The 15,632-nt window shown below is 33.9% G+C and overlaps 1 protein-coding gene across 1 annotated transcript in view; it reads left to right on the top strand.

Annotated features, from left to right (window-relative positions):
• The window catches only part of LOC145283770 (uncharacterized), a 260,810-nt gene extending 248,747 nt beyond the window's left edge, over positions 1–12,063 (top strand). Inside the window, exon 2 of the mRNA XM_080132827.1 lies at positions 7,615–12,063. Coding sequence (XP_079988953.1) covers positions 7,615–8,393 — 779 coding nt within the window. The 3' untranslated portion in view covers positions 8,394–12,063. The remainder of the gene's footprint in view (positions 1–7,614) is intronic.
• The last annotated feature ends 3,569 nt before the right edge of the window (positions 12,064–15,632 follow it).

The raw sequence follows: 15,632 nt of genomic DNA, 5'->3' as shown, positions 1-15,632 counted from the left end.
TAAGTAGAGAGCACATACAGCGCCTACAATTCCCAAATGATCACCCGTCTAGTACTAACCAGGCTCAACGTTGCTTCATTTCGGTGATCTGACGAGAACCGGTGTGTCAACGTGATTATGCCGCATATTACTGAAGATATAATTGAAGATTCAACGACCTGACGAAGGCCGGAGAAATAGTTGGCCAAAATGTCGTAAAACAACAACTAAATAAAAAATGAGGATAATAGTCCGCAAATAAATAAATAAATTTCTTTGCATTGGGAATTCTGGGTGACTTTTAGATAATACATGTTTTTCTAAAAGTATTTCTACGTTATTGTATTACATTTATTAGGGTGACGGCGTTACCACTCATAAATGCTTACTATTTCGAAAATGTATAGAACAACGCTCAATTTATTTTCTATAGTCGCAAGTCAGCAGAAAATTTACATATGTACTTCTAGATTAATGGTTTAAATAATTAGAGGCCAGAACTTTACTCTATCCAGTATATCGCCTCGGATAATGTAAGCCTTCATTGTCGACTACAATACGTAAGCTCTTGCATTTCGGAACGTCAGAAAATAAAACACGTTCTGAAAAAAAAATCTAGGGTCTTTCTGCCGCCCTTTATTTGCTTTCTAAATTTTTCTATTACAAACATCATATGCATAAACGAAGAATAGAAAATCTTAGCGGTTAAATGAAAAAAGAAATGCGAGAATTAGATACTTCAATATGCAACAGGTTTCAATAGTGTACGCACATCTTACGAAAAGAACACATTTTTAGAATTAAAATTACTAATAAAACAATACACCCCCCTAAAATATATTTTGGCAAAAATACTCGAAAAAATGTTTTTAAAAGATATAATAGAAACATGAACGATAGCTGAATTTACAGTAAAACAGCGTCTTCACGGGTTAAAGATTCAAATTCCCTTTTTTATAATTTTATTTATTTCTGGCCACCACCAATGAGTAGCTTTATGCTTATGCCATGTCAAAATGATTTCTTACTCCTTCCTTTTCCTCAACCTAATGCAACCTATATTGTGTTGGCATCATAAAAATATCTCCAGTTATTTTTTGATTCATGTTTTATTTAAATAAAATCTTTTATTTAATTAATATATTCGCCAAAAACTTTAGAAGCACAAATAGATATTAATATAACATGTAAAAATCACAGAAAATTAGCAGTAATAAAAGACGACAAATTAAAATAATTGATGAAAATATTTTAAATATTTACAAAAAAATTAAAAGTGAAATTAAAAACCATGAAGAGTGATTTACTTTTTTTCGTATGGGAATTTTTATAGATAGTACACACATAAAAAAAGTCCCTTTTGAAGTAATCTCCTCCGGCTGTAATGCATTTGTTGTTCCAAGACCTTCTGGAAGACCCAATGAGAGTCCTCTTATGTGAGAGTATCAATGACCCTTGTCAAAGTATCGTTCATCTCCTCGATTGCCTCATACCGCCAACCGCTAATGTTATTCTTCAGCTTAGAGAATAACTAAAAGTCACGGGGAGCAAAGGTTGGACACCAGGAAGGATAGTGACGCGTCTTGATTTCAATTTAGATCAAATGGTATGTGATAAGGATGGAATTGTGTACATGTGCATTGTCCTGGTTGAAATGCCACTGAACCAAGTGAAAGGTGTTGGCCTTTTCGGAGATAATCTCTTCCTGAACTCCCTTAAAAGATCAACATAGTATTCCTTGTTGAAAGTCTGTCTATTAGAACTCTAGCGTATGTATATCATGACCGTTCTTTCAAAAAAAGGGGACACCATAAGTTTCTGAGTGGATTTGATCTGTATGGCGTTCGTGGCCCTATGAGAGCCAACACGCTCCCACTAGGCACTCTGTCTCTTGGTTTCTGAGTCATATCAGTAGATCCAGCTTTCATCATAGGTCACATGAGCATCAAGAAGTGTTGGATCTGAATTTATGAGCTTGACCATCTCTCTGTTGTCATGACATCGTTTTTCTTTATGATCTTCTCTTAGCACGCTTCGAACAAACTTTGCGCAAATCTTACGCATCTTCAGTTCCTCGTGAATAATGAGTGTACAGTTCCCACACTGACATGAAACTGTGATCTTATTGTCTCTTTATACAAACCACAGTCCTTATTAATGAAATTCTTTATTTGGTCAATCAACTCTTGTGTTCTAACTTCTTTACTCCCCCACGCTTATAATCATCCCTCACAGACTTCCCATTTTCTTCAATCTCTTATGCCACTCAAAAACTTATACTTGATTCATACAAAATGGCGCAAAAGCAATCCGAAACATTCTCTACGTTTGTGTTGCATTTTTACCAATTTTTAAACATAATGTGTTGCATATCATTCTTGTAAATTATCCTTGCGGCCAGATTTAATTTTTGAAATTCACCAGCAGTGACAATCAGACTTTAGTAGAGCGTATTCTAATCCCTTTTAAGCTGTTCATTTGAAGCTGAAATCATAACAATGTGTCAGTTATCTTTTAAGATCCATAGCAATACAATACTGAACTTTAAAGAATCTACGAAATGTTAAATGCATGCACCAAAAGTCTGGAAACTTATTTAAAGCATCTCGTTTTATAGAATAGACTAGAAATTATTATTATTTTAGTTTATTTATCAAGCATTTAAATATGTATGCAAATAAACATTTAATAACAGCGTCTGAAGACAAACGATTTCTCCTTATATTTTGTATATCCTATTTTTTGTGTCCTTTTATATAGCAAATATGGCCATATGAATTCTGAACAATATATTGTGACCGCTAAGAGAACCATATGATTTCTGTTGAAAATCTTGCTCTCTGCGATCATATACGGTCAATGTGAAGAGATTTTTTTACGCCTTACTCAGCGTAGAGGAATACTTGAACCAGAAAAACATAGTAATATGAACTTATGAACGCCGTACGTCACAAAACAAGTGAACTGGTTTATTTATTGCGTTGTTACACATGGAAATACTGTTCGAGCAATTTAGAAACGAGAAAGGAAAAAAAGATCGATTATGCTAGTCATATTTGTCAATATTAAGATTATCGATAATGATGATAATTATGATGCTAATAACCTTGAATAATAATAATAATAATAATAATAATAATAATAATTAAAACTAAGATGATAATAATAATAGTAGTAATAGTAGTAATAATAATAATAATAATAATAATAATAATAATAATAATAGTCGAACAACTCACATTGACTTGAAGATAAAAACATAATTTCACTGATCTTTGATATTTTCTGCGTTTGTTCTTTATTTTAATGTTTGGCCTCTTTATTTTTCAAAGCTTCTAATCGCCCGCCATCTTTCTGTCATCTTTAATCTAAATCACTGCTTGTGAAGCTGTGGAATGTGGCGAAAAACGGTTCTGAAACGAAAAACGAAACCCGTCTGACAAGACGTGCAGATCTCATATTGTATTCGAAGAAAGATAGAGAGGGGGGAAGAAAGGAAGGGAGAAGGAGAAAGATAGAAAGTCTGTGTAGAAAAGCGAAAGAAGACAGTCTGAATGAGGGATGGTTGCTTGTCGAACGGAATGACAGGAGTTAGGCAGAAAGAAACAACCGTATGAAACAAATAAGGCAATGGCGGCAGTTATATTTTGCATTAGTTCTTATTTACAGTCAGGCTATGGGAGAGAATAGATTGGAGCTCAAACGAGCATTTGCCATGAAAATAATGTAAAAGCAGAGACAGGCCCGCAACGTCTCTTCTGTGGGAAAGAGGTTGCAGAAAAGAGAAAAGGGCATTTACTACAAAGTCTGTTAAGGCAGGATAAGTGCTTTTAGCAGCTCCTGCCCGGATGTAGAATCAGTACTCTATCCTTGGACGTACCTGGCTCTTATACAAGTGAAGAATTGAATAAACAGTGAGATATCTACTGGAGCAGTAGAACGATTCCACCATTTTTCCAGCGACCTTGCGGACGGATTTGATGGACGTGCTCCCTTTCAGATAAGGAGTAATGGTAAGTACCAGAAGCTTGTAAAATCATTGAGCCTCCCCAAGACGAGAGCCATTCATTTCAATTGATGTCAGACTGAGATCAGAGCGTTGATGATATAAAGATAGAAGCTTGGTTTTAAATGCATTAAAATGAATCAGCCACCTCTTTCCCCATTGTGCCACGTGCTTACGATCAGGAGAGAGAATAAAAGAGAACTTGATTATTTATGGCCTTTGAAATGTTGCCATAAATGCTAGTGTCGCCAGCATAAATGTTTACGATTGATCTTAGGATGTGGTTTAGAAGATCATTGATGTAGATTAAGGATAGAGTTAAACCCAGAGTTGACCTCTGGGAGACCAGCATTAATATTGCGAGCTTCTGATTTCTGTCCATCTTATGAACCTATCAAAGAGAAATGCTTTAATAATTGAGAATACATTACCAACTATACTATAGCTGGGGATCTTGTGGGGTAGATCTTTTTGCCATACCCCATTAAATGCCTTTGATAGATCAACAGCAATTGCCTTAGAAATAAAGCCTCCATCGAGAGATTCACTAATAACCGTTACCACATTTGCTGTAGATCTAGTAGAACGAAAACCATATTGCATTAAACTGAAGAGGTGCTGAGGTGGTTGACTACTTGTCTATTTAACACAGATTCCAGCAACTTACTCATGACGCACAGTAGACTAATTGGTCTGTGCATATATATATATATATATATATATATATATATATATATATATATATATATAACCGATCACCTGAATTTTTAAATATTAAATACGGAGCATACTAATGAGGTTTTCCAGGGTGTTGGAAAGCAATTCTCGTAAAGAAAACACTTAAACAGCTTTGTAATATAGGAGTCGGTTTTGGTTGAGGTTTTTTCAACACTATAATTAGAATCCTGTCAGCGCCAGTTTCTTTACTGAAATCGAGGTGTTTTATTAGCTTGGCAACATCACGCACAGATATTTGTATGTCGCATAGCGTGTTTTCAGATACAGGAGGAAATACGCGGGTTTGGCAGCCTTAATTGTATAGGGTAGAATTAGCAACAAAATTCTTGGCAAAGAGTTTGGCTTTGTTTGATGCTTACAAGTCCATTAATGATGGTCGGGATAGAGCACATACTTTTATTCAGGACGCGGTTTGCTAATTGCCAAAACTGGTGGGAACCAAGTCGCTTCTCAGCTACTTTGAACAACAGGCAAGGTATATAACTATCTTGTCTTCTTCATTACACTTTTACAGTGTTTACTGGCAGTTTTGAAAGTGAATTTAGTCTCAGTACATCTATTACGTTGGAAGTAATAGAAAAGGTGGTGTCTGTGTGCAATGGCAGCAGCACATGGTGGAGAGAATTATAACTGGCTGTTAGGGTTTTGCCGAAATTTTTGAAGGATCTGAAGCTGTCTAAAATTAACCAGTCCGTTACATCTGATACTGTAGAAGACACATCCATTTTGAACATGGAACGCAGGGGTTGATCTGATATAAAAGTGCGGGACCTATCCCAGTAGGACATAGAGTAGCGATATACTGTACAATGGCGAGGTACGGCTGAGGACTTATTAAATTTCGTTTTGATATGAGCCGATACAAGATCCTAGTGCAGACAGCACGTAGCATGAATATAACTCAGGGCAAGTTGTGAGAAAAGGGTCTAGGAAACTGTTGTACTGACTGTCAATGTCGGGCACACGGGTGGGTTTGTGAACAATCTCAATGAAGTCATACGCAATCGAGAAATCGTGAAAGAACCTCTCCTCATCATCTGTCTTGATTGAGTGGGCTAATTATTCCACATTGTGACCATTGAAGTCTCCATAGATGTGAATGTTATCTGAAGGATGATCAGGCAGGATGTGGTCAATTTTTTTAATGCTCTAAAAGATATTAACCCAGCTGTTGTAAAGGCGGCAGAGGGCAGATATAAACGCAATGGCGTGACCAAGTGCAACTCGAAAGCACATATAGGGTAATTTAGGATCCTCTCACATGGAAAACTTGCTCTTATGTAACCACATATTCCATGCCCATGGCGATCTGAGAGGTGGGGGCAGATTTTGATGTTAAATTAGAGTATCCTTTAATTGCGAACTCATCTAGGGAAATAATCTGTTCAATGCCAGTTTTACTCGTGAATAGGTGTGGTTTAGTCTCCTGTAATTGGCTTTCAGCCTCTGGAATGTTGGAACGTAGATCCCTAATGTTGAAGAATGAGATATGGTAGTGGGGTGGGGTCTACGTTAGTGTTCTAGGTTTAATCGTGTGTTTTTTCTGGAAACTTTTCATGACGAAGTTTTGGAATTTGCGGAACAGGTTAACAGACTTTGTTAGAGCAGGGCACGAAGGGAATGTAATGGAGAAAAAGAAACGAAGAAATATATTTTTTGTAGCTCATGATACGCTGTAGCCGTAATAATTACCTATAATATGGTATCGAAATGTCCCACGAGAAGCTACTGCATGGCCCAGAATCTATTCACCAAATGGCAATACAGTAGTCCCAGTACTTTGCACCTGCTGATAGGGCAACCTCCTTAATGGTTAATAAAAGGTTCGGGCCCCTTACTATCAGACGGATAACGCCAGCTTAGTTAAACCATTTACCTCCAGCACCCTTATTAGTGACATGTCTACAAGAATAGATATAGAAGCAGAAAATTTTCGAAATCTCATGCGACTGCATACGCTAAAATACTGCCGATCTAGAATACAGTGTTATTTTGCGTCGAATCCGCGCGTTTTTTTTTCAACTAGACACATGTTGTCGTTCATTCGCTAATATGTCTTCTACCACCATAATAATTATATTATTTATTTTTTAAATGTAGTTGCAGTGCGCTCTATGTTAGGCGAACTTCGCAAAGACTGAATTTTTGCTTTAAACAACACATAACATCAAAAATTCGTTAACCACATTTTTCACCTTCTGACATTATGAATAATACATACGCGTCTACCATCTACGAGCACCTTATAAATAGGGCTATGGCAACATCATATTCTTTTCATTGTTTTGACTCTCGAGTATATATCTGACGCAGTAAGACACATTTAATCAACCGAAAACCACATCACTCTATATAAAAACATATAAGATATCAACCGATACACACTCGAGATTCAAAACAATGAAAAGAATATGCTGTTGTCCTAGCTTAAAAATAACCGTATGTGTGCCACGAACTTTAGTCCCTACATGGTACGATCTTAAGCAGGTCGCACTAGCCTTTCCATTTGAAAATGCGTAGAAACTATTTCATGTAAACAAAAAGAAAATCTTTTAAGACTTAATGTGATTTCTATGTGATTCTTTCTCCATTTATTTATTTATTTATTAAGTTTTTTCTATATTTTTCTCTCCGGCCATATTCATGACATTATTTGAAATCACAATTCTTCCTCGATTTAGCTCTGTTGAGCTAGGAACGAAACCTGGTTTGCTAACCCTTTTAAAATTATAATTCTTTTAATCATATATATATATATATATATATATATATATATATAAAGATAGAGATGTATATAATATCAGTTGCTTTTGTCTTCTTTCCTCAACAGCAACTTTCCATGTCATTCCAACACTTCCCTTTTATTTATATGTTTCACTTTTCTTTTGCAGAACGATTCCGGTCAAGTATTTGTCTACCAGAAGCGCGAGATATTGATGACAGAGATAGCAGCGATGACAATCTTGAAGATGGCGACCACGATATAAATATAGAGATACGTTCCGAAGATCTTGAACCCGTAAACAGGGACGACACCAGCGGCATTAACTTAATAACTAGCAATCGGAAATTAAGCAGCACTTACACAGGAAGCGGAAGTCTTAATTCTCAATATGGCGACAGTGGTAAAATTAATAGTAGTAGTAGCAGTGCTTGTTGCCCTACTGGCGGAAACGGAAATGATACAAATAAAAGCAACAACGCCGAGGACGGTGGCGGCGGAGGAGGCAGCGTGTCTGTTTCATCTAGCGGTGGAGGTGGTGGGAATAGTGGTGGAGGTAAAGTGCGCCGAGCTCGAACCGCTTTCACTTACGAACAGTTGGTGGCTCTGGAAAACAAATTTAAAACGACTCGGTATCTGTCGGTTTGTGAGCGGCTGAATCTTGCGCTCTCGCTAAGCCTAACAGAGACGCAGATAAAAATTTGGTTTCAAAATCGACGAACGAAATGGAAAAAACAGAACCCAGGCTTGGACGTTAACAGTCCGTCTCTGCCGAGTAGCTCCGGTCTTCACGGCATAGGCGGTGTCAACGGTAACCTCTCAGCGCAAAACCTTTACCAGCTTAGCCAGAATCTTCAGGGACTAACGCAGTCCAGTGGGGTGAATCCAAGCTATTTTTTGTCCCATGTCTCACCGTATCTCACCGCACCCATGCTGCGCCATTGGTAAGGTCAAGCGTTGGGTAAAACGTTCAGAAACCAACAAAAGACATCACTGTGTGTATCTTACAGATAGAAGCAGTGTAGAAGGGAAATATATTTGTCCAAGGTGACTATCAGTTCCACATCTAATTCTATCGATATACGAATCTACACAGGCTAGATTTATATTCGTGTATGATTTACAATATATATCGAGCAATCTACTTTTATTAACGAAATCATAAACTAAATCGAACAATTAATATGTGTGCATACAGTACACACACGCACACACACATATATATCTATATACTGGAGGACTATATATATATATATATATATATATATATATATATATATATATATTCATCCACATACACTACTGTTTCGCTGTTTCACAGCTCATGTGCGGCTAGACAGGCAACTGCCTCAAGCCAGGATCGAAACCCGACCGCCCAAATGACAGTCAAGGCTTCTCACGATTACGCTATACGGCTGCTACTGTGAGGCTAATGAATTTAACGATGTTTTGCCATCCTCCAAATGCCTCCGCTTGATTTGTTTACACAAAGAGCGTCGCATAATACGCTAATGACAGTTTGTATATCACTTCCCAATATGCTCAACCCACGATAGGGAGCATCATAGTCATCCACATACAGTACTGTATATATATATATATATATATATATATATATATATATATATATATATATATATATCCTCAGTGGATGAACTTAACCGGATTGATGTATTGTAATAAACAAGGTGTATGTATTTTACTTGCATGGCGTTCATTCAATGATACTCCGGATTCTCATCTGTGAATTCGCTGTTATTTTTAAGACTACTAGTTTTGAGCAGTTAACGTTTTTTAATGATGAGAAACTCGATTACCGTCGACGGGACTGGTACTTGGATAATTGTAAATAAACACACACACACACACACACAAACCACATGCGCACACAAATACATGTATTGATCATATCATGAAACATAACGTTTATAATATGAATAATCCATGCATTGCCGTTGTAGTTCATCGACTAAGAGTGATTAATTTCTTCAGATTTGCAAATTTCATAGAAAACAACAACTCAAAAAAAAAAAAAAAAAAAAAAATTACTGGTCGGATACGCATTATTTTTATAAGGTATGTATAGACTCATCCATGCGGCGTGCTCATTACTACAGAGGTTACTATTGATCAGTTACACTTCAGAAACACTCCAATATTGAAACAAAAAAAAAACTCTACTAAAGAACAAAAAGTAGACTCACTAATTCACGTTCATTTACTTCTATTAATGTGCAGAACACTCACATACTAATAAAACGTTGCATGTAGCAATTCTACTATAACGCAGTACATCGTTTTAGATTTTCAAATAACGGATTTATAGCTAAAACAAAATTAGCGCTGTCTATCAGATAAAACACAACTATAAAGTTTACGAGAGAAAGAGAATGCAATAGATAATAAACCAAGTACAATCAAAACTACATTTCCATCAACATGTACACGAAACCACACAAAAATCACGTCTTAAGAGAAGGTGGATATTTCATTTTGCTAGAAAGCATTATACATAGGACTGTGAATAAATTATTTGTCTTAATTTTAATTTAAAAAAAAAACACAATAATCGCATTGATATAAGTATATATATTATTAAGAATAATAAGAGGCTTTCTTTACTATTAAAAACTACATGTTTACATAGAGACACTGGAAACGTAAGTAGTGAGTTTAAAAAGAGGACTATCATTCTGTGCGTTGGTGATAATTAAAAAGGAAAACCTATAAAGAAAGGTTCGTAAAGAGAATTGTATGCGATTTACGATTATTAATAAAGCCTTCGTTTTTATCATGGAATACAATCATTAAAAGTAAAACCTACTACGCAAAATATTATATATCGATTAAAATCTTCAATTAAACCGCTTTCCATATTTTAGTATGCTATGTTTTATTTTTTAAATGTGTAGAAATTATATTCACTTTTATGAAACACATTTTATACACAAACATATATATATATATATAATTAATTCATAATATATATACATATATATATATGTGTGTATATCATACATTTACATGTTTATTGCATATGGAAATATCACAGTACACACCAAATGGAATAGAATGAAATACAGTCCACCTTCACAGAAATGCACACACAAATACACGTTCGCACGTATACTCTACAGCATTACTTGTATTGGACGTTCATGGATATATGCGATAGTTCGCTGAACTATCGCAATGATTCAAACCAATTCTCAACAAATGATATATATATATATATATATATATATATTTATATAGGTGTGTGCGTGCGTGTGTATGTGTGTATAACTATTTATATCAGTAAATTAAGAATGTTGATAAACATTCACAATATGATTTAGACATTTGTATGAAAGTGTTCGATAAAAATCTTGGGGCATTGAGTAATGCAGAGAAGAGAATATATATATATATATATATATATATATATATATATATATATATATATATATATATATAGTTTCAATTCCCACAATTGCACTTTTCCGACTGAATCAAATTAATTTTGCTTTAAAATATTTTTTTTTCAAACAAATAAGAAATAAATATCAATACGGTATCGCAAATGTGTGGCATTAACGGAAACACTTATTACAGACAGACTTATAAAAAGACATAGCTATCTCCATTTAAAGAGAGATATTATTTAAATGCTATAATTTGGAGCGGTAAAAATATTTCATTTGAGTGTACATGCTAAAGACTTCATGAAAAAGATTTACTTTACAAAAAGGAAGCTTTACATAAGATATGGAAATATGGCACCGTAAAAATTCCTTTTTTAACCCGACTGTAGTAAATACACGCACGCATACACCCCCTATATATATATATATATATATATATATATATATATATATATATATGACAAAAGTAAATATGTACATTTAACATAATAAACAACTTGTCAGTCTTCTGGTCGAGCTGGACTAAAGGATATTGATTGATATACTTCAATGGTGAAGTGGACAATCACCCGATTAGAAGTAAAGGCTGAAATAATTTTTTTGACGATTGTTCGCCGCATATCAATGTACATATTAAACTATACTACGGCATTCCTTAATATCTCAAAATTGAAATGTCCTTTTTTTCGCTACCTATATACATACGTACATACATACATACATACCTGATGATTGCTACTTAAGAGAAGTTTGCCATGTCCTAAGTTGACTATTGTGCGAAGAAATAACACACATACACAAATATATGTATATATATATATATATATATATATATATATATATAACAAGATTTTATTTTACATTATATATATATATATATATATATATATATATATATATATATATATATATATATATTAACCCAAAAATCACCGTTTTGGGATATTTCATCGTGTTTCCTTAAAGAACGGTCTTCTCATGCATCATTCGGATAAAAAATTAAACAAAGGCTGCGAAGTTCGTTTTCACGGTACAAGTTTTGAGACCTTCTGAACCATTGTCACAAATAAATTAAAATTTAAACTTCAGAGTTTTTGTGGCTAGAAACGTTAAATTCTTTTGGAAGTTTCCAAAAAAAATGTATTATGACTATGAGAAAATGTAATTTATTGAATTTAATTTTAGTTCAATAAAGAAAGCTTCTCAAATGTGCAGTTTTTTGTGTTGGAAATTGTTTTTAAAACATAGTTTAATACATATTTTCATTTGCTTATACATGTTTTTTTTATAATTATATTACATATTTGTTATGTTTTCCATGTTACAGGATGAATTTTTTAAAAATTAATTTTTTCCCTGGTGCTGGATTCATCTTTGTAGTCTGAATGATGTTTGGTTCACTAATACATTTCTATTTTATTAATTTGGATCTATTCCTGTTGAACAACACTAATTTTCATTCTCTGCTGATGATATCTAAAAACTGACTGTTACTTTCAAGTAGGCTACAACCATCAATAAAACATATCACAACAAGCAAACTTGCCACGAAATCTACATATCTACATAGTATATTTTTAACGAATATCTAATATATATTGCATATTTTGGACTGCTGTGTTAATGTACGAGTTAAAAACAGGAACTTATACCTTTTGCAGTGCATTTTTTCTTTTCATATTTGTCAATGATTTCTATAACACTGTTATTTGAAAAAAAAAATTAATGTGTTTCTAAATCATGTGAGGCTTTTGGTTCTTTATTATTGCAAAGAAAACTGTGGCCAACTTTAAATAGCCAAAGTATATTTTGGCTATTAATTTAGATGCGATATATAAACGTATACCATATTTGATTTACTTAAAGTATATAAATATGGAGATGTTAAAGTAGCCATAGATATATTCAGTTTCATAAATAATAAGTTCTCCATGCATAATCACACTTTGGGATAAAGGATATTTACTTTTTGTAATAAAAGTAGAAATAATACGAAAATAGTTGATCATAAAATAACGTATGTCTACGGTATGAAAAAATAAATGCAAATAATGGCTACGATTTCGATTAACTTCAATAGTAATCAACTTATCTTAGAGCGATAAATTAAGTAAATTATACAAATTCTTTTCTTTCCGAAAAGTAATTTTAATGTTTTTTTACTCGATCAGAAACGATACTTTTAATTTTATTATCCACGAGGTTCAGTGTAATACTTATAATTGTATATTGTTTGCCAAGACACAAAAGGTAGGTAATTTTTGACTCGATATTTTTTTGTGATTATTATTGTTTATTTATTAACGTACTTGTACTAAACATACCTCAAATATTTATTAATTAAAACATCAATGTCAAAAATAAATTAAATTAATTAAAATATTTACAGGTCATAATGTGACAGGATACATACATAGACTAACAATAATATTCCCAATTTTAATATAATGAAACCACTCTAAATGACATCATTATAATAAATACTTGGATTGGAAGTCTTAAATAGATAATTAACATTGCGTTTCATCAGAATATCTTCCTCTTCATTGTTTAAATAAATACTACTTTTCGGTCGATGTTATTTCCGGTCTTTTGTAATTCATTAATGCATAGTGTTTTTTTTGCGTGTTTGTTTTTTGACGTATGTAAAAATATTAACCTACGTCTATGTGCGGTGATGATGTTATTGCGTACGTGAATCGTATGGGTTTACGAAATGCATAGTTTCGTCAAAATTAACTATGTCCAACAAACATTAATATGCCTAAACAATCAAGGTTCAACATATTATGCAAATGCAAAAATTAACGTACATAGATGAACCGTAGATATGAAAAGGGGCATTGCCTGAATCACTTTAACATGCCGTAAATATAGCACGAATACCAACGTTAACAAGTATTATCCACAGGGAAAAGAGAGATTTTCTCTGATCCCAATATAGAGCCTGTGTTAATGTACAATGTAACCCGGATATAAGAAACCCTGGATATAAGTGCGAATCGGATATGGGAGTCGTAAGGTTCGAGGGAGGGCGTCTCTTATATCCGGATCACACTGTAGTTGTATATTCCTGGATTACAGAGAATGATTAAAGAGGTTTTAGTTTAGCGCTGGATGAGAACAGAAACGTGTTGCAATTTCTGTAAAGATAAGTTAAAAATAGTTTATAACCGTATAAAAAACAAAATACATATCTTTGTGTCACAACTGAATTAACCAAATCTAAGGCACAATTTAAGTATGTTTAAGATCTATTTAATTTCACAACCACAACAAAGTCCCTACCAAACGACTTTTCGTTTTTCTTCTCTGCGTATGTTCCCATTTGAATGATAATTATTATGCTCTGAGTATCACGTATTGCAACTCCTCTGTGAAACAAGATAACATATCTGCTTCCCAATCGACCACATTCCCATGTAAAAGAATACTTTATTGAACACCGTTTTTGATAATTGATTCCTCTGGAGTGCATCTTCCACCAATATCGCCGATTATTTCTAGTCATTTTGTTATCTAATTCATTATCTCTTCAATCTGTATCTTCTAATGGTTCTGGGATTTGTATTAGTGACACTTATTAGAACCTAGCAGGGGTCCCCGGCGTTACCCGGGTATTTGCAAGTGTAAAATAAACGTGGTAGTAGGCAGGCAGGCTGGAACCCGTACCGCGAAAGAGGAAAAGAACATGAAAAAAGATATATAGAGAGAGAGAGGTGGGATCGAACTAGAAAACGTGGAGTGATCGGTCTTTATCGTTAACCATTACGCAATAGTGGATAGCCAAACGAAGGAGTTGGTAAGTAAGTAAAGAATCACGCAGGCGCAGAAATGAGCGTTGCTTTTTAAATCTAGCTGAAGGCTTGTGAAGCTTCCCGTTTTCCGCCGTATTTGTTTCTCCACGATGTTGGAGAAAACCAACTCCCCCAAAAGGGTGAGATTTGGCAGCGTCCAAACGAATAGCAATTGGCTGATATGAAGGGTTTCCCCCCACATTGATCAAAGCTAATCTCCTTCAAGACGTCTCGACCCGAAAGGTCAGGCGGATACCTTTTTGCTTATTATTATTATTATTATTATTATTATTAATATTATTATTATTATTGTACATTAACACTCTCAGCAAAAGCCTCATTCCATATAATATTTGCCATTTGATTTCACACATTTTTCTCCTGGATTCTTCACGAGAATCCATAACTTCTCTCCTCTGTCTATCTATTTGACGTATTCATGAAGGCAAAGCAAAATTGCATGCTGGAATCTTCATTCCTTATTTCCTTTTCTCATTGTTTTATGTAGAAGTATAAACATGTTCAAGTGCTCAAATAAATAAACCAATAATTCATTTAAGACATCCATAATTATAAAATGTTGACTTTCCATGATTAAACAATTATAGAATTATAGTTTGGTTTAGTTGTGCGTCATTGGTTTATGTGTTCAGTATTTGTTTGTACTGGTACAAAAACATTTTGTCATACACATTGACAGAATATTAAGTAGAAATAAAAATATTGATTTTTTTACTCATAAAGATCGCTCAATTATTGACTTAGTTACTTTTTTGTGCACAGAAACCTTCTCGTATTGTTTGGCTATTTGTTTTGGTTTTTCAATATAATATATTGCTCGCATGATTAAAAATTATGTTTTTACAAAGGAGTAACCACTTACCAAGGCCAGATATCACTCGAGGATAAGGGTTAATAAGTGTATAGTGATCAATGGGACAATGTCGTAGTAATTGCTAGTGGACATTTGATAAATTGGATTACTT

Source organism: Euprymna scolopes, chromosome 8, assembly GCF_053919585.1.
Source record: "Euprymna scolopes isolate OS-2025 chromosome 8, ASM5391958v1, whole genome shotgun sequence".
NCBI lineage: Eukaryota > Metazoa > Mollusca > Cephalopoda > Sepiida > Sepiolidae > Euprymna > Euprymna scolopes.
Note: the sequence above shows the minus strand (reverse complement) of the source record. Positions and strands in the feature narration are given on the sequence as shown.